The sequence below is a fragment of the Hippocampus zosterae genome, chromosome 15 (genome assembly GCF_025434085.1).
Source record: "Hippocampus zosterae strain Florida chromosome 15, ASM2543408v3, whole genome shotgun sequence".
In the NCBI taxonomy this organism is placed as follows: Eukaryota; Metazoa; Chordata; class Actinopteri; order Syngnathiformes; family Syngnathidae; genus Hippocampus; species Hippocampus zosterae.
This window is the reverse complement of record NC_067465.1, coordinates 7,295,658-7,316,726: the sequence shown is the minus strand read 5'-3', so window position 1 is coordinate 7,316,726 and position 21,069 is coordinate 7,295,658. Positions and strand designations below refer to the sequence as shown.

Sequence of the window (21,069 nt, the reverse complement as noted above, 5' to 3'; positions counted from 1 at the left end):
ATCTTACTTGTTGAGCAGCAGCTCGCTGGCGGTCAGCTCCGTGGTCATGGAAGGTAGCATGATGTCGGACCTGCTATCCGAGCGGCTATCTGAGGTCGTGAAATTGCGCCGACGTCTTCTGTCCACGTCGCTGTCGTCGTCACTCATTTCTAGCCGGTCAAAGCTGACCGCTTTGCTGTAGCTGGGCGGCACTTCGGCGTCCGATGTCTTTGAGGCGTCTGTGTCGTTGGTGCACAAGAGATCCCCGGCATGCGGAGAGTCCTGCTGACATCCTCCTCCGCCATCCTCGCTCTCACTGATGGTGTCATCCTGAAGCTGGTTAGAGGGCTCTTCATCTTGGATTAAAGAATCCAAGATGACACTCCTCTCCTCAGGTTCTACTTCCCGTCTGTCATCGCAGAGCACACTCCCTTCCTCACGGTGTATTTCCTGTCCGTCTTGATCTAACTCCTTGTCTTCCGCTGCTTCCAGAGGATCTGCCTCGGATCCGCCGCAAGCTCCGGCCTCTGCCTCAGGCCCCTCCAGATCCTGGGACTTTTGAGGAAGACGTGGCCCTTCCTGCCGGTGATCCCTCTCATCCTCCACTTCTTCTTCTATGGCTTCCGTGGTGCCCTGTCTGTCATGAAATCTCATAAGATTTGATAGGCCGGCAATACTTGAATGAGGTGGTCAAGAAGATTTAAAGCTTTTTAATAATTAAACATTTGCAAAGTGTATTTCTAAAATCAGTTTAAAGTTTAGCCGGTTCAAATCATAAGTTCTTGGCCCAAGTAAATAATATCTAAGGAAATGAAACGCATGCACATGACAGGATGGATGGATGGATGGATACTGAAGTATATGTGTGTGTGCATTGGGTCCGAGGCTGGTTGCACCTGGACACGAAGCTGCTACCGCTGTCCATGGACGAGGTGGACATATCCATGCTGTACATCTTGCGCAGTTTGGGCCGCGCCCGCTCGCTGGTTTTGGGGATGCACTCGGGCATCCCATCCAGGTCCTCCAGTGTGGACTGACGAGAAAATAGCGTTGTTGCCTCGGTGTAGGCGCTGAGATGCAGCAATGGAGGTGTTGGGTGGAAGAAGCAAGATGAGATGGGGTGTTAGCACTTAGTGATGTGGTCTATACATTAAAATAGCCGAATTACTGTTTAATTTTGGCAGTGGTTCTTTAGACTTTTTGCTTGATACGTCTATGATAAACATGTCCTCCCAATTCATTGTGGATCCAGGCAATTTTTTGTCTGGTGCTTGTGTTACATTAAATTCCTTCGGCAAAAAAAGTAACAAATTAATACATATACATTGTAAAAATGGGGGTTGGTCATCTATTTAGGATAACTGCTTCTAATTGGCGCTGGTGAGACCTGGAAATTGCCCATGGTCTCTCGTTCTAAACAAAATGACCAACTTCTGGGCAAGAGACCTTGAGATTTTTTCGTGCGTATTGTTTGGAAAGACCTGTCCACACAATTTTAAGTCAAGTGGGGTAACTTTTTCTGAGTTGTATTTCATCTGATGCTTGGGCCATAAAGAAAAGTAATGAGATGAGTACGCGTGAACCAAATGAAGTGTCTGATGAAACTAACGTCTTATCTAAATGTTCATGTACTGTACCTTGATATGCTGTCCCTGGAGGCCGTGGAGGTCTGGCTCTCCATTTGGGAAGCTCTCTGCCGACGCCGCGCCTTCTTCGAGCACCCCGCCGAATCATCATCAATGAGCAGGTCCATGCTGGCTTGCCGCGACATGTTGAGCCGCATGGCCTTCTGGTAGTATACGTGAATGCTCTCCCTGGATGGCACGTTGCCCTGGTTAAAGTTGACAGTGGCATAGGAGTAGTGGGATAATCAAAAGACTTGATCTACTCAACTAAATCGAGTGCAGCTCAGAGTGAGTGCAAATGATGCTCGAGAGCAACACATGATGCTTTTGCACAGGATGTCCTAGCATAGTACATGATGCTCGAGCAAATTTCAGATTGCCTGAGAGCAGTACACAATGCTGGCACAGGATACCAGAGCACAGTGTGGGAAAGTGCTGAGTGCGCGATATGTTGCTCAAGCGAGTAGCAGTACAAAATGACGCACGATAAGCACGGTATTTTACCTTCTTGACCTCCCTGGTAAGCATGCAGCGCTCGATGCGCAGCACGGTGGAGATGTCGATGTACTCTCGGCACACTTCGTTCATCCAGCGGGTGAAGCTGTCTATGGTGGTCTGCAGCAGCACCCAGGTGAACTTGATGAGGTTGAACACACGCTTGAAGATGTTGTCTGCACAAGGTTCAAATAGTTGGGAGAAAATAAGAGGAGGAGCAAGAGGAAGAGGGGGAAAAAAAGAGAAGAAACCAACCTGGACCAGAGTTATCGTCTTGTTCTTGGCTGTCGGACAGATCATCCATCTCGATGCCAACGTGAGCTTCTGCAGCACATAGAGGAACTCATTAAGGAATTTCAAGGCCTGTCCAGTTCATTTAAAATCAAATGGAAGTTTTAAAGTGTTCACTTTCAAACCAGTTCAGAGCTCATCCAGTTCATTTTAATACTCAGCAAGATCATTTTAATTCCAAAGCCCAACCTGAACATTTTAAACTCAGTTCAAAGTTCATTAGGTTAATTTGAATCCCAGTTCGAAGCGAGTCCAGTTTATTTTGAAACCAGTCTAAAGCTTGTGCAGTTAAAAATAGTTACAGGCGTACCAGGAGTATAAAACAAGCCCAGTCCACATACTGCAGAAACCCGTTTTAAATTTGTCCCATTCATTTTTAAAGGTATTTCAATCTTTGCGTTTAGAGTTCATTCAGTTATTTTTACATTTGAAATCAAATTTCATACAGTTCACACTAAAACAGGTTTTTTAATCTCACTTGGTTCACTTTTCAAAATATTTTACAGCGTCTCCAGTTACGTGCCCCCCTAACCCCAACCCCAACTTACCCTGCTTTTTGTTCTTCTTGCGTCTGCCTCCCTTAGTGTATTTCTTCCAGAACTTGCGTTTCTCCTTGGCTCTTGCCTTCAGGGCTGCTTTGGGATCTTTGATCCACGTGTGGTAGAGGAACTGCAGTTTAATGTAAGACACAAGATGATAAAAACAAAGAATGTGCTTGCATGGATAAAGCCACAAGCGATTGGTAAAGAGAGTAAACAGGCGATGTGCATTCAAAAGTTTACATTTTACAAACAATGCGTGCAACTTACCCATTAAGTCACAAAACAACAATCAAGACAAGCAAAATGTCACAACAAAGATTTCAGATCTACTTAATTGGCGTCGCATCAAAACACTCAAGATGGACGCCAGAGGTCCTTTGAGGTCATGCACAAATGGAAAGAAAGCCAACAGCCGGTTGTGGTTTACCTTTCCTGCCTTCACAACATACTGAAGCACAGTTTTAGGAAGCTTTATGACTGACTTGGGCAACGCCAGAACAGCTGACAGAAACTTCCCGATAGCTCGCTACAGGTGGGGGAAGACACGGGTGGAGGGAGAGAGAAAGATGGGGAAACAAGAAATTGGGATAGGGATAAAGGTGGTCAAAGGACGCAGGTTGAGGGAGGACAGGTCAGGACACGGATGGAGGACAAAGGCAGAGAGAGCAAGCATAGGTGGAAGAGAAAACGATGGGTGAGGAGGAATCAGGAGGGAAAACACCAGCGGAGAGCACATAGATGGACAGAGATGACAAAAGGTGGAGGGAAGACAAAGGTGGTGAGGGTTAGTAGAGCATCATGTCACAGGGTTTTATTAAAGCAGACGTGTTGGGTTATGCTGTAAATGTGATTAATATGTGGGCTGAAAAAATGCAAACAAGTCAATTAAATCTAAGCACCTGGAAGGGCGACCTCCTCGGGAGCTCCTCATCTTTCAAATCGTCGTCCTCCTCTTCTTCCTCGCTGTCGGTTTCAAACAGGTAATACTCGCCGCTTCTAACCACTGACGGGGACAGCACAAGGTTTACTTTGGAGATGCACACAACACTAACATCCGAAAGGAAGGAAAAGACCCCGAATCGAACAGGACAAATACAAAGCGCTGATGTGATATGTGTTTGAGTCGGCAGCAGAGTTTAAAGCGACAAGGCTGACTTGTGTCCTTGAACAGAAGTGCAATTGACTGGCTGAGCGGGAGGTGTGAAAGGGGGCGGGGAGATGCTGGGGAGGTAAAATTGGGAGCGGTGGGTCAGGCTGCAAAAGCTGACATGATTCATGGCCAAACAGGTAAGCAACCAGCCTTTGAAGAACAAAAAACTGAAAAGAAATGATTCCATCTGCACCTTCGTACCAGTCCCGTCACACAATTTGTTAGTTTCTTGTTTTGCCCACACGCCACATCACCATTAAGTGGCGCAGGAATCACTTATGATGTTTATCGTTCAGCATGTGAACTAATAAATCAAAGGGCCGGTAAGGCATCAAAAGTTGTTTTGTCTACCGCCGAAAAGAAACAAAAAGTAGAAGTAGGTACTAAAAAAAACTATGTACCGCGGCAATTTAAAGCCAGACCAGCACCAGAATTTGATGGTTTCTCATTTGGCCCTTGTACTTTTTTTAATATGTGAACAAACCAACCAAACAGTCATTAGAACAACGCAACAAACTTGAATTAGAAAAAGTAATGATTTAATAGCTGGTGACACCTGATGGTTTTCATCATGTCTGCGGGCAAAGAATGAAACCTTTTGAGATGGACAGGACTTCATATCTTTGCGTGGAAAGATTTTAACAGGTGAGCAATTCCCCACCGCGAGCACTTCAGGCATTCTAAACGAAAGCACAACCTCCAGCCGTTAGTCCTTTTCTCCTTTGTCTCCATCTCGTGTCTATTTAAGGCGATGTTGCCGCACTACGAACACACGTAGTAGATCATATAAAGTGCCACTTTAGCGACAGTCAAGCACCGTCCTTAAATAGAGACAGAAAAGGACTAAAAAAAGACCAGAGGACAGCGGCCATTGCCTTTGGCGCCCTCGGACGGAGTGGGAATTCTCAGCGGCGTTCTGGTCGAGGACACAAGGGCCAATGGGAGCGAAGGAATGAGCATAAGAGGGGGAGGGGTCAACCTACTGGAAGCATGGTCAACCCACGGCCTCCACCAGTGCTTTTTTTTGGTCTTGGCTTTGGTTCGCTGCGCTCCTAAAATTTAACAAATGACATCAGTGCAACACGACACAAAGTAAAAGATCAAACGAAGAGTGGCTACGTTAGCGTCGCATCATCAACACGGGCATAGGGGTGGGCCTTCGCCATACCCTCGTCCTCATCAACGGGAGGGGGCGGGGCAACCATCCGTCCGTCCACAGATTCCTGCACCATGCTCAGCATCCTCTCCTTGCCACGCTTGAACTTCTGCTGCCGCACCTTAATGCGCTCCATCCTGTGCAGACGGACACACGGGAAGGTGAGCGTCGCTCGTATGTGGACTTAAATGTGGCGGGATACACTCCTTATACGTCATTATTTTCAATGAGGGCCCAAACAGGATATTAGAATTGGGTTAGTGCTGTGTGATGTTTAAATGTCACTTAGAGTACAGGAATATTCAGCGTCTAAGAAAACACTTCAACAATTTTATGAGCTTTGTATTTTGGGACCCTCAACAAATAAAATAAAAGTTGATGTCAAAAAGGGGCCAAAAATAAATAGAAATAAGCAAAATCAAAAATAGTAAACTAAATCAAAACAAAATGAATACAAATGTCATGAAACATATGACATATATAGACTAATATAAATAGACGTACTGGTATTACAAAAATGAAAATTACAATTAAAAAAAATGTATATATATAAAACAAAACAATAGGTGAAATGAAAAACTCAAATTACATAAAACGAAAAACTAATTTAAAAAAAATAGAGAAAACAAACAATACTATCAAACAAAAAAGTAATTCAAGAGAACAACAATTGAAAGGCAAAAAAAAGATAAAATCTAATTATAATAAATTAAAAGAAACCACAAACAAAAGAAAATACAAAATATGGAATAAAACCAAACGCATGAAATCAAACAAAAACTAAATTAAGCAATATAAAAATAAATATAAAAATGAGACTAATAAATGAAATAAGAATATCTCACTGTCGTTTCAGCTGCTCCACAGATTTACGCTCGTCCTCCAAACGTGCCCGCACCGCCTTCACGATGGTGGCCTGGAAAAGCTCCGCCCCCCTGGAACGCAGCACATGCAAGAGAAGTGAGTACGCCACCCGGCTCTGTGACCCCCACGAGGTGCAGCCACGCCTACCTGGAGGCGAGAATCTGTGAGGCCCTGATGTCGGCCACAACGTGCAGGAAGTAGTAGCTCATAAAGACACGTCGCTGCAGCAGCAGGAAGGCAAAGCAGATGCTGTCCCAGATGATGCCCGCCTCGTCGTTGGGCAGGTCGCACCGCTGATCCACCTCTGCTCAGACCAAACGCTTCAATGGGACAATGTGTGTGTGTTTCGGTGTACATTCAGGTGTGAGTGTGTGTGGGTGTCTTACTGAGATGCTCCTGGTTTGTGTTGATGTTGTAATCCTTGATGGTGCACGCCAGGCTGAAGAGCTGGATTAGCCAGCACTTGTTGGGAATCAGAGAGTTGATGTAGCCACAAGCCAGAATCTGGAAAAAACGGGAATGTATAAGTGGCTCAATGCATGCGACAATAGCAATTCTTCTAAACAAGGTAACACTCCATAAAAGCAAAACACATTCCAAACTGATCTGATGGCATGTGCAGCAAATGATATTGGAGGAGTGTTGATTAGATTCCAAAACAAATATGACACAGACTATGTAAGAGAAAATAATGTACATCATTTTTTTAAATTCCATATTAATAAAATAGAAATGCAATTCATTTTGTTAGAATTCATATTCATATTTTAATTGTGTTTTTTATTTTTATGATTATATTCTTATGTTTTATTTTATTGTTATTTATTATAATCTTTATAATTCATTTAATTTAAGAATTTTGGTATATATTTGGGTTCTACTAAATGACAATTAATTCTGATGAGATTCATTTTTTAAATCCAACATGTTGCATCCACTCACAGACAAAATGTTCTTCATGGTGATGACAAAGATATTGTAGGCAATGAGGAAGTCCCAGTAGTGGAGAATTTTTTTAATGGGCTTGAGCAGGAGCTCGCCGCCGAAGAGCAGGAAGTAGAAGCACGCCACCAGGTAGCCCATGCAGAACACGCTGATGCGTGTGGTCCCCGTGATGAAGATGATTGTCAGCACGAACCAGAACAGATAGCTGAACATGATCACCTTCAGCATGTCCAAGTACGACCTACAGGGAGGGGACAGTTGAGTGTCAACAACATGAAGAATGAATAGGATTCCATTTTTTGTATAGGAAGGGGGTGGGGGGGTACGAGGGGTTTGATAGGAGAGCTGCAGCATTTTGGACCAATTAAAGACATTTGAGGGAGGGCTGCCTGACTCCAAATTATAGTGCATTACAGCAATCCAAGTGAGATGTGATGAAGGCATCAATTACTGTACTGCTATGTAAGGAAAGAAAACGTTTGTCAGCTGCCTCAGGTGACCGCATAGATTTGCCCATCAAATTTACAATCGATATCCAACTTAAAACCCAAGTTTGAGGGCGTTGGCTAACCAAAGTGTCCTGAAGAGCTCAAGTGAACAGAGAGCGATTTACAAGGGCAAGTGGGACCAAAAACCATACCTTCAATTTTCATGTCATTTCACTAAAATAATATAAAATAAATTAAAAACTATATTGGTATATACAAACGCAAGTAAATAAAATAAACATTGTTCATGTTTTAAATTGTTGTGCATGATTTCCTTGTGTCCCTCTGATATTCTGGACATAAACTTGACAGTCAAAGGGCACACAAATTTCTGTCGTATGACGCAGGGCATGTCGACATATCAGCAAAACGCAACCGCGTGCGTGGCAGCCTCCATTTCACGTGATGGATGCGGTGAAAACATAGGAAGCAGCGTTCATTTGACAGCCAGTTTGGGATGATCAATTGCCGCCTTGATGGGTGAAAATACCTTTTCCATACTTGAAAGCTATTTATTGAGTTAGAGCACAAAGGGGAAAAGTGCCTAAGTAGTGCAGTGACCAAGAGAGTGTTTTTGCAGATTATGGATTTCTACCCCCACCCCCACTTGGGCTCCGTAATTTGATCCTGGAGGGGGAAACGGCGATGGAATAAGTGCAGAGTGGCCGTGGCATGCTCTCGACCTCGCGGCGAGGTCTTGTTGATGGACGTAGAGTGCGTTAATAAAAGACATGTCCACTTTGTGCAGCAAAACACTGCAATATGAAACATATGCGATCAATGCCTGCGGACGACTAAGGATGCGTAACTTGCCTCGGCCTGTACTGCTTCGTGTGACCTCAACAATCCATATACATTTGACCCTAAACATTAGAATTCTAAGCCATCATGACACCTGGCTGCAGTGGAGTCATGACACGCTTCGCAAGAATACTCGCCCTCAACGGTCAACAAACGGCGTACCTGCAGTGGATGAAGTCAGGGACCGGGTTGTGTACGCTGAAGGAGGACGCATCCAGGTCCCTGCAGATCTCCACGTTGTCTCCGGCCATGATGCGCACGGCCGCCTTGTTCTCATCGTCAAACACTTGCCTTTGCATGGAGGCGCACAGCAGCAACATGAAGTCGTCTGGAGAAAAGAGACCCACACTCACTTTAACCGGCCTATAAATGTGGCTTTGCGGAGAATGAGGGTGCTGGGGGTTAGGGTGGCGTTGGGGGGGGGGGGGGGGGGGTTGCCTCGACATACAGATGAGGAAGGACGGGTTAGGCCTGGAGAGAAAATCAGGAACGTAGAGCCACTTGACCACGTTGGAGTCGGTCGTGGAGCTTGGGAATCTCCAGGGATAGTCTGCAAATTGGAAACATGCAAACACATTACTGCAACTTGCACAATGGGTTTCAGTTTTTGCTAATTATATTACTGCTGGTATGTGTTTTGGATTTTAAAAACATTTCTCTATCATGAATTGACACTTTTACAGTAAACATTTCAAAGCCACTTTATTCTTGTATATCATATTAATTCTAAACGACTTATAATTATAAACAACAATATTGAACATTAGTTTTGTTAGAATTTATATTTGTATATTTTCAACAAACTATTTTTTTTAGAATTGGTGTTTCGAATTTAATTGATATATTCCTAAAATGACATAATGAAAGCCAAAATTGAAAAGAAAAGCTCCTTGGCGGAAGTAAATAAATGGCGGCGACGGCGTTTGCAGACCTTTACAGGCCGCAGGTGGGATCCCGATGCAGACAAAGTACTGGAAGGTGAGCATGGTGGCCAGGAAGCAGCAGTACTTGGGCCAGATCTCTGCAATGGCCTTCCTGCGGCGCCGGTACATGACGGTGATGAGGGCGAAGGCATGCAGCATGGCGTAGAAGTCCATACGCTGGCCGATCACATTCACGCCCAGCAACAGGCAAGTCTGTGGATGGATGGAAAGCGGGAGGTCTTCATTTGTTCACGCAGCAACTATTCCACTGCATTGAGAACAATTGTGAGTGTTTTCAAAGGTAATGGCTGCTCGTTCAAGATCGAACCATTTGGTGAAGATTTGCGTACGTGAAAGAATCCTGATGTGAACGCAAAATTCTCTACCTGCAGAAACACTCAGAATTGTTCGCAGCTCAGTGGGATCGAACAATTCTGGGATTTAGCGGGACGCGAATCAGAAAAGCAAATTCACCTCGAGTCCGAATTTGTAGAAGAAGTAGTTGATGAAATATTTGATGAAGCAGATGATGCCAACGTCCAGGTGTTGGCGTGTCACGTCGTGAAAGATGATGCGGGCTGCGGGAGGCGACAGCTTGTTCCTCAGACGGAAATATAGCTGGTGGCGGTAGATGGTCACCTCGAACGCCAGCAGAGCCAGAATCAGGAGGTTGTGCTGTACATGTGCACACATGCACACAATTTGATTTTTTTCATGTTATATTTATGTATGCATTTATTTATTATTGTATTTTGGGGGGATTTTATTGAAACGTTTTTTTAATTTTTTGTTAGAAGTCTGCCTCCTTCAATTTTAATGTCCAGTTGTCCCCACAGACCCCCAAATGAACAAACTGCTGTGCATCTGCTTGGACTTATTGTGGTCTTCCACTCACCCTGATGTAGCCCAGCAAGTCATCAGTCTTTTGCAGGCCCACCCACTTGGCAGGATCCACCAGACCACTGTAGAGCAGAGAGCCTCGCATCTCCGCCACCTGCTCGGTGGTGTAAGCTGCCGGCTATCACGCGGAACACACACACACACACGCGCAGGCTCATTCAATGCTGCAAGCGGCCTTGATTATCAAAACGACAAGAATTTCTCACCATAGTGCAGTTTTTAGAGTAGGTCAGCGGCTTGATGGACGTGAGCTGGTACAACATTTTGCACACGATGATCACGCATGTCCAGACACTGCAGACCTTGGATGCCAGGGGACGATATTGGCTGTAGGGCAGCGCAAAGGCCCAAGATGATAGGAACACGTAGTTGAGCAACGACACCTGCATGGCGGGCACAAAGTTCGTGTGGCAACTGTGAGCATGTTGGCAAGTCTAATTATTATTATTATTTTTTTTGCATTCAATTTATTGACAAAATAATGGACAGATGAATCAATAATTTAAATAGTTGTAGCCTTGTAAATTTCCCCAGTGTGGGACAAATAAAGGATATCTTATCTCACGTTATACCTATTCCAGGAAGGTTTAGCAATACAAGCACCACTGAGACACAAAATATTCCCAAATCAGCATTATGGATCCAAACAGGTTGTTAGTGTACTTTAGCGTTACCTCTCGGATGGAAACCAGTACGATGTAGCAGGAGACAATCTTGATGATGTGGATCTCCAGCAGCCACCAGATGAAGAGCTGCGATTTATGGAAGTACTCGAGGAACTTGAGGAAGAGCACGGTGAGCCGGTCCACCACGAGGTGCCATTTGCTCTTCAGGTCTGGAAACAATAGCGACTGTTTTATAAAATGGAGGAATGTTTGAAGCCTCAATCGCTTCATGCATTTGGGAGCTTTCTTTAAGTCGCTGACAAAGTGAGGCGATCCAAATCTGAATCCAAACTTCAAATGCAATATAATGTTTCACAGTTTCAAGTTCACGGAGCACCAGACTTAACGACATGCTCTGGAGCACATCCAGAGCAAATCTGCTAAAGTCAACATGGGAATGCGCAGCTGAACAGATTTGACAGGGAACGCTCATATTTGAGGGTTTCTCCACCAAGAGTGCCTATCTGGCAAGAGGGTCCGTAAATGACAGATTTAAATATAAATTCGCCAAAAAGCACATAGCTGCGTGGTTTTTTTGATGTAAGCGCATGCCCTATGTGCACAGGCGTCATCTTGGCCTTTTTAATACATTTGAAAGTGAAAATAAGTGTGCAACTTGGTTTTTCCTTCCCTTCTGCGTCACGATGCGTACCCACAAGCTATAAAAAAAAAAAAAAGTAGAAAAATCCTGGAAGACGCATTTATCCTCCCTTTCCTTTCTAAGACAACCCAGTAAAACTGGATCGTGGACTTTCTCACACAGCGACACTACAATGACAATCACCCGTGTGATGACTGCTTGAGTGTGACGTATAAAATACTTGCCCGTCAATAATAATTGCTTTCAACACAACAGGGTGGTAGAAATGTGCATCGGGTGTTAAACTTGACAGCCATGTCCCACCATTGAGGCATTCATCATGCATACAAGCATAGTCCTGGTCCTTTTACGACATCCAAAAGTGAAAAAACGGCAGAGTTTGGTCACCCCAATTGTGTGTTTGTACCTCCTGTAGAGGAAAGGAGCTAAAATAAAAAGGGCCAAGAAATCGCTGCTTCAACAAAACGATCAGGTTCCAAGAATAACCTTCCTTTAAACGAAAATGTTAACCGTGTTGTGAATAGTAAAAATCAAAGTGGATCAAAATTGATTTTTTTTTTACAACAAACATGAAGCTCTTTCAAATATACTCAGAAACTTTGCTTGAGAGAAAAAAAAAAGTAATAGACTGAAGTGAGTGTTGAGCTATGCACAGTGGCAGAGCTTTAAACGACACATAAATTTGGCCCACAGGAAGAAGAAAAAAAAAGAAAAAAATGCACGGTGGATGCACCGCCCCTTTTTTGGTGGCGGTGATTAACGGGTGCACTTTGGTCTGCGGGAGTCTTGTAAATGGTCCAGGCGGGAAATACCTCACAACCTTGGTCAAAACTGCATCATCGTGGATTTCAAACGAATAAAACATTTCGCAGTTGGTGCCCTACAGATGTCACCCTTCCAGAAACGTAACGGGGCTAGAACGATGCCTGGTGGGACTCACCGCTCCACTGTTGTGTTTCGAGCAACTTGGATCTGGATGGTGTTAACATAGTAGATCCTCTGAACCAAAATGCCACAAGATGGTAGCGAGGCACTACTTTTTGTCAAAATGATGCGCCTCAATTCACTTCACCGTAGTTTATTTTTCTTTCCATTTGAGGCAGGCATAAATGATGGCATTACGCGGCAGTCATACCGGAGCTTTGCTCGGTGCTGGGTTCCGGGTCGGTGCCCATGCTGAAGCGCTGGCTGTCGTCCGTGCTGGACTGCCTGGCGTCTGAGAGGCTGCCGGGCTTGGTCTCGCCAGCCGAAGAGGCCGAATCGTCCGTCACCGTCACCAGTGTCTGCTCGCCCTGCACATCCTGCTCTTCCTCCTTGCCCCGGGACAGCGAGGCGTCTGCGGAGCTGGCACTGAGCATGGTGAGGTCAGCCAGGCTGCCTTCTGGGTGAACCAGTCTGGTGGACACATTGATGATTATCATCATACGAGGAGCAATAAACGATACGTTATGCCGCTACGTTATGCACTTATGAGGACGTTCTCTGGCTGAGTGTGTTCACAACTTCACATTAATTTTGGTTAATTAATTATGGGTGAAAAGACCCATTTAAAAACATGTTTTCACACTTTACTATTTCCTGAATAGCGAGTGCTGCAACTTTGTCTCTCTCGCTCACTTCATTAAGGGGGCCAAGTACACACAACTAAGGAATTGTTTCTTTGGCCTAGTCATTTTGATTAATAATTTAAAGTAAAACATACATGTTAAAAAATTGCATTAAATTATAACTCTATGTAGAGTTTCCTTAATGCCTCTCTCTCTCTTCTCACGATTACAATTTCAGCAGCTGAAGTATCTGCAGACATGCTACGAATTGTGATTTACTGCTCTCATCAAACTGCCATTTTCGTCTTCATGAGCCCATAAACAAGACGGCACACACACGCACTCGAGCCGATCCTCCAAGGCCTCTATTGCAGTCGTTCGCTCTTTATTGATGGAAAGTGACGCGACATTGCAACAGGCAAAGCGGTGCAACATTCTCTACGCATTCTATACAAAAATCCGACTTGATTTTTGGGTTTACACTTGATCAGAGGGGTGTTGGCTGCATGTCAATCACACGCAACTGCGCTATTTATTATTATGAGGATGCTCACACTTACTTGTGTTGACTTATTTTTTGCTTGATGCTGCTCGGGACAATAAAGTCGCACAGAGTCAGAAGAGAAATTGACAATGACAACAGGCTGAATGTAGGTACAGAATCATGTTGTGTTTAGGTGGTTCAGTTGTGCGGAGGCTTCAGGCTTTTTGTTCAAGTCATTTTAGGGTTCGAGCATGCGTGACAGGTTTGTTCATCCAGATATAGCTTTAAAAAAAAAAAGGGGGCTTTTTCGAGAGGATAAATGGGTTTTTCAACAATCCGGGCTACAGGCACAATGGAAGCTACCAAACTGGAACAGGAAAAACATTTGAGTCTGTCCAAATCACAGGAGAGTTGTGTTATTGCAGGGCAGGTGGTAACAAGGACGACGAGACAGGCGTAATTCAGGGAAGGACTGGTTGGAAGAAAAGAACAGTACTTGTTCAGGATGGGGTGAGAGGTAAGATGGTCAATGATAAAAAAAAAAAAGGTCAGGTCATCAGAAGGGAAGGAACAGACAGAAAGCAGTGACATGGTCTAAAATGCTGAGGAGGAACAGATAGTATAACTGCGAAATCGGATATTTCCAACTCCCAATACAATTTTAACAATGATTCAATTTGGTTTGTCGAATAAAAAATGATTTTCCAATTCGAATCGTTTTTTTTGGTATCATCACTAATTAGTATCTATGCACAATTTGCCCCTCACATCTGTAAATATTCTGTTGTGGTCATCAGTTTATTTGCTAAGAGGTTCGACCTCATAAACACCATGTGGGGCCATTTCCTACTTCCCACTTGACTTGAGTATAGCATCAAGTTAAGTAATAAGTAGGGAAAGGACAGGCCAGATGGTGAACTTTGGGAACTGGTGAGCGATTAGAGGACTTTACAGGTGAACTGGGAGGATGCTGATGGATGCCAGAGGAAGCGAGCCTCTTACCCACCTATTCATGATCAGATACATACGCCCGCTGACTTTAGCGTGGCTGCGACAGGAGGAAGAGTGGCGGCGCAGAAAAAGATTATAGCAAGGCACATAAAGAGATGCAAAAAACAAAAAAACAAAAAACAAAAAGACAACAAATACCACACCACTGACTGACACGTATTACAACGAAGCACACATTATAAATGTGACTCGAAATTAGGGCTGTTCAAGGCTACTGGAACCGTGCTTGAACCAGTTTTTCACAACAGCAACCACACGCACGTAAAATATGTTGACATCATGGCTCTTTTGGGACATTTTTCAGCATAATGCTACTGTTGAAATAAACCACCCCAATGCACAAGCTTGCAGTGGCTGTTCTTAAGGCAATATTATTTGGTTGTTTTTAATAAACACGTGGTATTTATCTTGTTTTATGTCTAGTTTGACAGTGAATTTTAATAATAACAATAATACATTTTATTTATAAGCGCCTTGAGTGCCATAAAACAGCTTGAGTTTTCTTTTTTGATAAATTGTTGACTATTCACCAAACTGCTGCTTATTACCACCGTATAGGGCTCATATCAAGTTTGCGCTCACGAGTCAAATCACCTGCATAACAGACATAACCCAAAAAGTGAGGACACTCGTCTCACCTGTAGATGGTGCTCTCCTCTTTGGCCACCACCGCCTGGAGGTCTGTGAGCTGCAGGAAGCGTTCGTGAAAGTAGTGCAAGTGCAGGATGCACACCAGCAGGAAGGAGGTGGGGATGAAGATCCTGGTGAATAGCTCGGCCACAGAAAATTTCTCCAGGCCCAGGTCCTTGAAACTGCATGGAAGGAATAAATAGTCTACAGGACTTTAATTCCAAGTGGCGATGAGGCGTCACAGCGGAGCCGACGTTAACCTCACCTGTCTGTGTTCTCCGCCGAGTCGGATCTGAACTGGAAGGTGTAAACAGCAATGAGGACCAGCATGGTGTACATCACCACAGACATCCAGAAGTATTTAAGGATTCTTCGCCACCACTCATAGTGCACCTGGAAATGGGGAAAATGGTCCGTTTAAGTGGTGTGCTACTTAATGGGAAGACATAAAAAGTGGCAATGTGTTCAGTGGCGTGGCACGGCACGCTCAAGGGAACCGAGCGCGAACATTTTGATTTTAGGGTGATTTGATTTTGAAGCGGTCAATTTTTACGACACCGGAATAACGGCCAGCACATCAATCCTCGCAGGTACTGAATTTGCAATTTGGAAGGCACAGTGAGTAACATTTATGTGTCTAAAAATGACTACTCTAATCTTCATTTATTCAAAGTTCCTGATAAAAACCCCACATTTTCGAAACAACAACCTAAAACAACTAACCTAGCAGAGTTTCATATTTTTGTACATATTTAGATGGCACAACTGGTTAGCATGTCTGCCTCACAGTACCGAGGTCAATGGTTCGACCCCGGCTCCGGCCTTAATGTGTGGAATTCGCATGTTCACCCTGTGCCTGTGTGGGTTTTCTCTGGATACTCCGGATTCCGCCCACATTCCCAAAAACATGTATGGTAGGTTAATTTGTCACTCAAAAATTACACCTTTCTGTTCCAAATGAGGTAACTTTTTTTTTTTAATCGCAACTTTACTCCCCAAATTGCAACTTTACTCTTGTCAAATTTGGTATGTTGTCTTTAAACTTACTGACTTAATTCTCGTCACATTACGACTTACTTTGTGTCACACGACTAATTCTTTTTGTCTTTTCAGTTTGCTCCGGTCGGAATTGGGTGAAAGTGGGCATACCTGATAGAGCACCATGCAGGAGAGGAACATCATCATGTAGATGATCTTGTACATGACGATGGTGCCCTCGAAGCTGACAAAGAAGAACATGCCGCCGCAGATATAAATCCAGTACTTGACCAGCAGGGCCATCACCATGTTGCCCAGCACGTTCATGACATCCTTCTCGTCCTCACGCTCCTCTTCCTCTATAGAAAACACAGAGGGTCAATCACTCATTCATTCATTCTCCCGCAATGTCAGTACCTTTCAAAGTACCTTTCATCTTTTGGTCCTCCACCCGTACGCCCAAGAGACCCGCCTCATCCTCCTTTTGCTTCTCTGCCCTCTCGGTGAGCGTCTGTCTTAGCAGCAGCCAGAAGCTCAGCAGACATAACACCTGCAAGACACAATAAAAAAAAAAAAATCATTAGCTACCGTATGCATGCACCAGACAACCACTTAAAGTAACTAAATAAGTTGCACAAGTGAAACAAGTAACTACTTCGTAAGAAAAGAACCCAAGTTTGGAAGTGCCCCTCATCATTGTTCGGTCTGAACGTAGCAGCAGTCAGCAAATAGGTTAGTCAGGTTACAATCTGCTTGCACTGGGGCCAAGTAACGCAGCGAGCCACCAGATGGAGGGAAAAAATGTTGAAGAATCAAGATCACCACCACCCCATAACCAACAAGGAACAAGCATCTTTCTCAGACATCTATCTCACATAATAGCTCTTGCAATTAGAAAAAGTTATAAACCTTGGAGGAAATGGAGTGAAAGTGGTTATTCTTGGGCACGGAGAGTCCCGGCACGTGCGTGATGCCCTCAAAGCTGAAGAAGTACTGCAGGACAATCAAGAGGTTGCCGTAGGCCACCATGAAGGGCGACGACAACATGGCATAGCGCCGACGGTCTCGGACCATCCACAGCATGCACGACCAGATGAGGAAGACGAAGGTGAGCCACGAGATGTATGTGATGCTCCACGCCTAGAGAACGCATGGAATTGTTGTTTTTTTTTTCGTATGATTTTAAACCTCCCACACGCTTTGAACATCCATGAACTCATGAAGTTTACAACTAACACGCTCACCATCATGGCGATAAGTGCGCAGATGTAGCTCTGTTTCATGATGAAGTGGAAGACTTTGACCACGGCGCCCACACCTCGCTTCCTCAGGGCATCCTCAGACTTGTCCTCTCCTGACGACGGTTCCCCGTCCTCGGGAGGAAGATTCACCTCGTACGCGCACATGTCTTCCTTCTCTGTTCCGACACGCAACAGACCCAGACGCAAATTATCCTTTAAAACGTCCGGTGAGAAAACTTGGTCATTTACCCGTAGACTGACCTGTACAATGACCGATGGACCGCTCTCCTTTGTACTGAGGGGTGGAGTACAGGTCTAGATAACGTGGACCGTTGTCACTCAACGTGAAGTCAAAGGATGTTCCGTTGGACGCTAGCACAACCTGGTTTTAGGGGTGGGGGGGACGCAATGAGTAAAGCATGAAGGATAAGTAAGATGTCGCCACAGAATCTCACTAAATTGAAAATTTTAAAAATACAATCAATATAATTTAAATATATCAATCTAAACAAGTCAGCAAAGCGTGGAAATTGGTTAAAAAACAACAAAGTAGTCGAGCAAATCTACATTCAATTTGTTCAGTAATATAACAAGGGAAAGATGGTGATAAGTAAGCAAAGCAAGTAAAGGAGAGCAAGTAAAGCGGGTAAAGTGATTTAAGTGAAAGATGTAAAGCAAGTGAAAAAGTAAATACGGCAAGAAAAGTGAGTAAAATAAAATCCAAAAAAGTAAATAAAGTGAAGTGAGTATACAAAGAAGTAAATTATGTAATCCAAGTAAATAATCAAAGCAAGCAAGCAAGAAAACAACGCAAATAAGAAAGTACTATAAGTCCATTTGTAAATGTTACCTCGGTGGTACTGATGGCATCCTGAGTGCAGAGCAACTACGGTGAGAGGAAAAAAGAGCAAATGAGAAATGGTCGGTTATGACTCCTTTGTACCTTATGATAATATTATGATCTGTTTTATAGTTAACAACCATCTTATGAATGGTATGTTGAGTGCAGGAACAAACAAAGAGATGATGAAGTGCAGCTCGAACTTGCCAAAAAGTAAGTTCAATTATTATGATACCTTTGGAGAAACCGTTTACGAAATCAACGCACATTTTTCTCATCTGTGCCTTGCCTGGATTCCCACCACATCTGCCTCTTCCTGTTGGCTGAGTTATTTGTCCCGTTTCCGACCAGCTCATCTTCCTCGCACGCGTCTTCCTCCTCGTCATCCTGAAACAACACAGATAGAGGCTGGGCGTCTTTCATCTTTGGATCGGATGCGCATCGGAAAACATGAATCTCTGCAAGGGTTTATTTTCTGCAGAGTTTAGTTTAGTCGAGTTTAGGAATAATAAGAGTCTCTTTCACACAAAAGTCCCTCAAAACTGCGGCAGTACGGCTGGGGGGTGGGGGGGGGGGGCGCGACCTGAAAATCATCTGTCTATCGCAGACGATTGCTTTCAACACAGCCTACGGGAACCATGTTGATGACCCCTGCTCTAAAGGTGATGTTACAACTGTCAAATCCTAAAATTATTGCGAAATTGCCATAACGAATCAGTCACACAAAACCTAGGTTCCGTGCACTGAACACTAAGAAATCCTGATTGAGTGCTGGCATTACTGTTACACCAATCTTGTGTGAAATTAGCCTAGACGGAGGTACAAATGTTTTATGACATAATTTAAAAAATATATCTGCGAAATTGTAAAACGAATCGGCCATAAAAGAACACGAGGTCCATTATAATCTGATTATTGAACATGCGCGTCAACTGTGGATTTATGCGCGCACCACGTTTTTATCATCAGAATCTTCTAAAGTGGACACAGACACACTAAAGGGATCAATACATGGATACATCCCTGGAAGACTTACAAACGAGCACCGTTGCAGATCAGAGGGGCAACGCTTCAAGCGATGGAGTCATTTTAAAAGAAGAAATTTTAATGTACACAGTGGAACATCCTCCAGACAATATATTGTGTTGAGACCCGGTGCAGACTTGTGCTAACAAAACAGGTCCGGGGGTCACTTGCACTTCCTGCACATAATTTTGTTCAGCCGTAAAATGGCTCCAGGCTAGCTGCACTCTTCACTTCCTGTAAATGTGATGTGTTCCAATACATTTGCCCATGTAGTGAAGCCTTTCCCTTAAACTTTCCAAAATGGCTGCTGTGTCAGCATCACTTTTCACTTCTTGTAAATGGCATGTGTCCCAATTCTTGTGTACCTACGGTGAAGCCCTTTCCTAAATGGCTTCTCTGTAAGTTTCACGTGTCCACCCTCGAGTCCATTCCACAAAAAAAACTTCTCAAAATGGCTCCTGTGTTCGTTTCACCTTGCACGTCTTGTTGATGCAATGTGTCCCATTACCTTTCACCCTAAAGTGAAGCCTTTCTCCAAATGATCTTCTCAAAATGGCTTCTGAATCAGTTTTACATGTCCCAATACTTTAGTCCATAGAATGAAATCTTTCCCCAAAACTTTCCATAATAGCTCCCGGGTCCGTTTTCATTGCGTAACAGGCAAATATTTTAAAAAAATGAATTGCCTTCAATTATTATTATTTTTTTGTCATTTATATTTCTGTGTCAATCTTATGGAAATACAAAATACATTTATTATTAATCGTGTTTGCATGAGGGGGGCTTACGGTCAGCTGGTCGATAGGCTCCTGCAGCCAGAGGCGTATGAGCGTGGCTAGAGTGTAGTAGAGAAGCAGTAGCATGACGGGGTTGACAAAATGGTGCCACCTGCGCTTGGGGTGCACCATCAGCTTCCACGTGCGGCCGCAGTCGCTCTGAATGATGGGTGACATGCCAAAGTACCTGCAGGAGAGGCACGCGCACATTAACAACCTTTTGGGCGTGTGAATTGGAAGCCACCAGGAGATTCCGCATAGAATGTAGAGTATGTAAGTCAATTTTCCTCCACACTTTTATGTGATCATGACCTAGGCTATACTTTAAACTTGACATCTGTATGTTAGGATGTTCAAGAATTCTTTTCAAAACATTGTTTACGTGTGTGTGTGTGTGTGTGTGTGTGTGCGCGCGCGCATTTGCGCTGTATGCGTGTAAATGTGTGGTCCAGATGTGAAACAATGTGGTTGTTATGACACAAACCACAGCGCAACAGATTGTCTCCTGCCTCATGCATAATACAACAAGAAGGGTGCTTGTAGTAGCGCTCTTAAAAGCTCTGCTCTCCGTGCGCGCGAACCGAGTGGGTGAGTCAGATACCTCCACCCAGCAGCTGCTTTTGTTGATGTTTTGTTGCCTTCTTCCAGGCTCCAACAACAAGTAAATATTTGCTGTGCTTTAAACAAGCTCCTGCGGGCTCCCCAAATGTTATGGGTTGTAATAGGCTTAAAAGGCACTCGTTCATTAAGGTGTTAGCCCCTTCCGAGTGTTTTATGGCTAATCAGTAAACATTTCCCCTATATCGCTTTAGGCTGCGTGTATTTATTTACAAAAACAATACAAACAAGTGGCGGCCCGGTAGTCCAGTGGTTAGCACGTCGGCTTCACAGTGCAGAGGTACCGGGTTCGATTCCAGCTCCGGCCTCCCTGTGTGGAGTTTGCATGTTCTCCCCGGGCCTGCGTGGGTTTTCTCCGGGTGCTCCGGTTTCCTCCCACATTCCAAAAACATGCGTGGCAGGCTGATTGAACACTCTAAATTGTCCCTAGGTGTGAGTGTGAGTGCGTATGGTTGTTCGTCTCTGTGTGCCCTGTGATTGGCTGGCAACCGA

The 21,069-nt window shown here is 44.2% G+C and overlaps 1 protein-coding gene across 1 annotated transcript in view; it reads right to left on the bottom strand.

Annotated features, from left to right (window-relative positions):
• The window catches only part of LOC127616337 (piezo-type mechanosensitive ion channel component 2), a 44,718-nt gene that overhangs the window by 6,802 nt on the left and 16,847 nt on the right, over positions 1-21,069 (bottom strand). The window contains exons 8-38 of the mRNA XM_052087865.1: positions 19,972-20,146; positions 18,425-18,544; positions 18,167-18,202; positions 17,578-17,698; positions 17,320-17,492; positions 16,985-17,215; positions 16,505-16,625; positions 16,247-16,434; positions 15,363-15,490; positions 15,106-15,279; positions 12,561-12,820; positions 10,834-10,994; positions 10,366-10,542; positions 10,155-10,277; positions 9,734-9,934; positions 9,268-9,472; positions 8,785-8,886; positions 8,499-8,664; positions 7,045-7,288; positions 6,489-6,606; positions 6,250-6,406; positions 6,084-6,173; positions 5,251-5,375; positions 5,066-5,134; positions 3,832-3,935; positions 2,939-3,059; positions 2,355-2,423; positions 2,109-2,275; positions 1,617-1,810; positions 876-1,049; positions 8-616 (exon numbers count right to left, since the gene is read on the bottom strand). Of these exons, the coding sequence (XP_051943825.1) occupies positions 8-616; positions 876-1,049; positions 1,617-1,810; positions 2,109-2,275; positions 2,355-2,423; positions 2,939-3,059; positions 3,832-3,935; positions 5,066-5,134; positions 5,251-5,375; positions 6,084-6,173; positions 6,250-6,406; positions 6,489-6,606; positions 7,045-7,288; positions 8,499-8,664; positions 8,785-8,886; positions 9,268-9,472; positions 9,734-9,934; positions 10,155-10,277; positions 10,366-10,542; positions 10,834-10,994; positions 12,561-12,820; positions 15,106-15,279; positions 15,363-15,490; positions 16,247-16,434; positions 16,505-16,625; positions 16,985-17,215; positions 17,320-17,492; positions 17,578-17,698; positions 18,167-18,202; positions 18,425-18,544; positions 19,972-20,146 (5,103 nt within the window). The remainder of the gene's footprint in view (positions 1-7; positions 617-875; positions 1,050-1,616; positions 1,811-2,108; positions 2,276-2,354; positions 2,424-2,938; positions 3,060-3,831; positions 3,936-5,065; positions 5,135-5,250; positions 5,376-6,083; positions 6,174-6,249; positions 6,407-6,488; positions 6,607-7,044; positions 7,289-8,498; positions 8,665-8,784; positions 8,887-9,267; positions 9,473-9,733; positions 9,935-10,154; positions 10,278-10,365; positions 10,543-10,833; positions 10,995-12,560; positions 12,821-15,105; positions 15,280-15,362; positions 15,491-16,246; positions 16,435-16,504; positions 16,626-16,984; positions 17,216-17,319; positions 17,493-17,577; positions 17,699-18,166; positions 18,203-18,424; positions 18,545-19,971; positions 20,147-21,069) is intronic.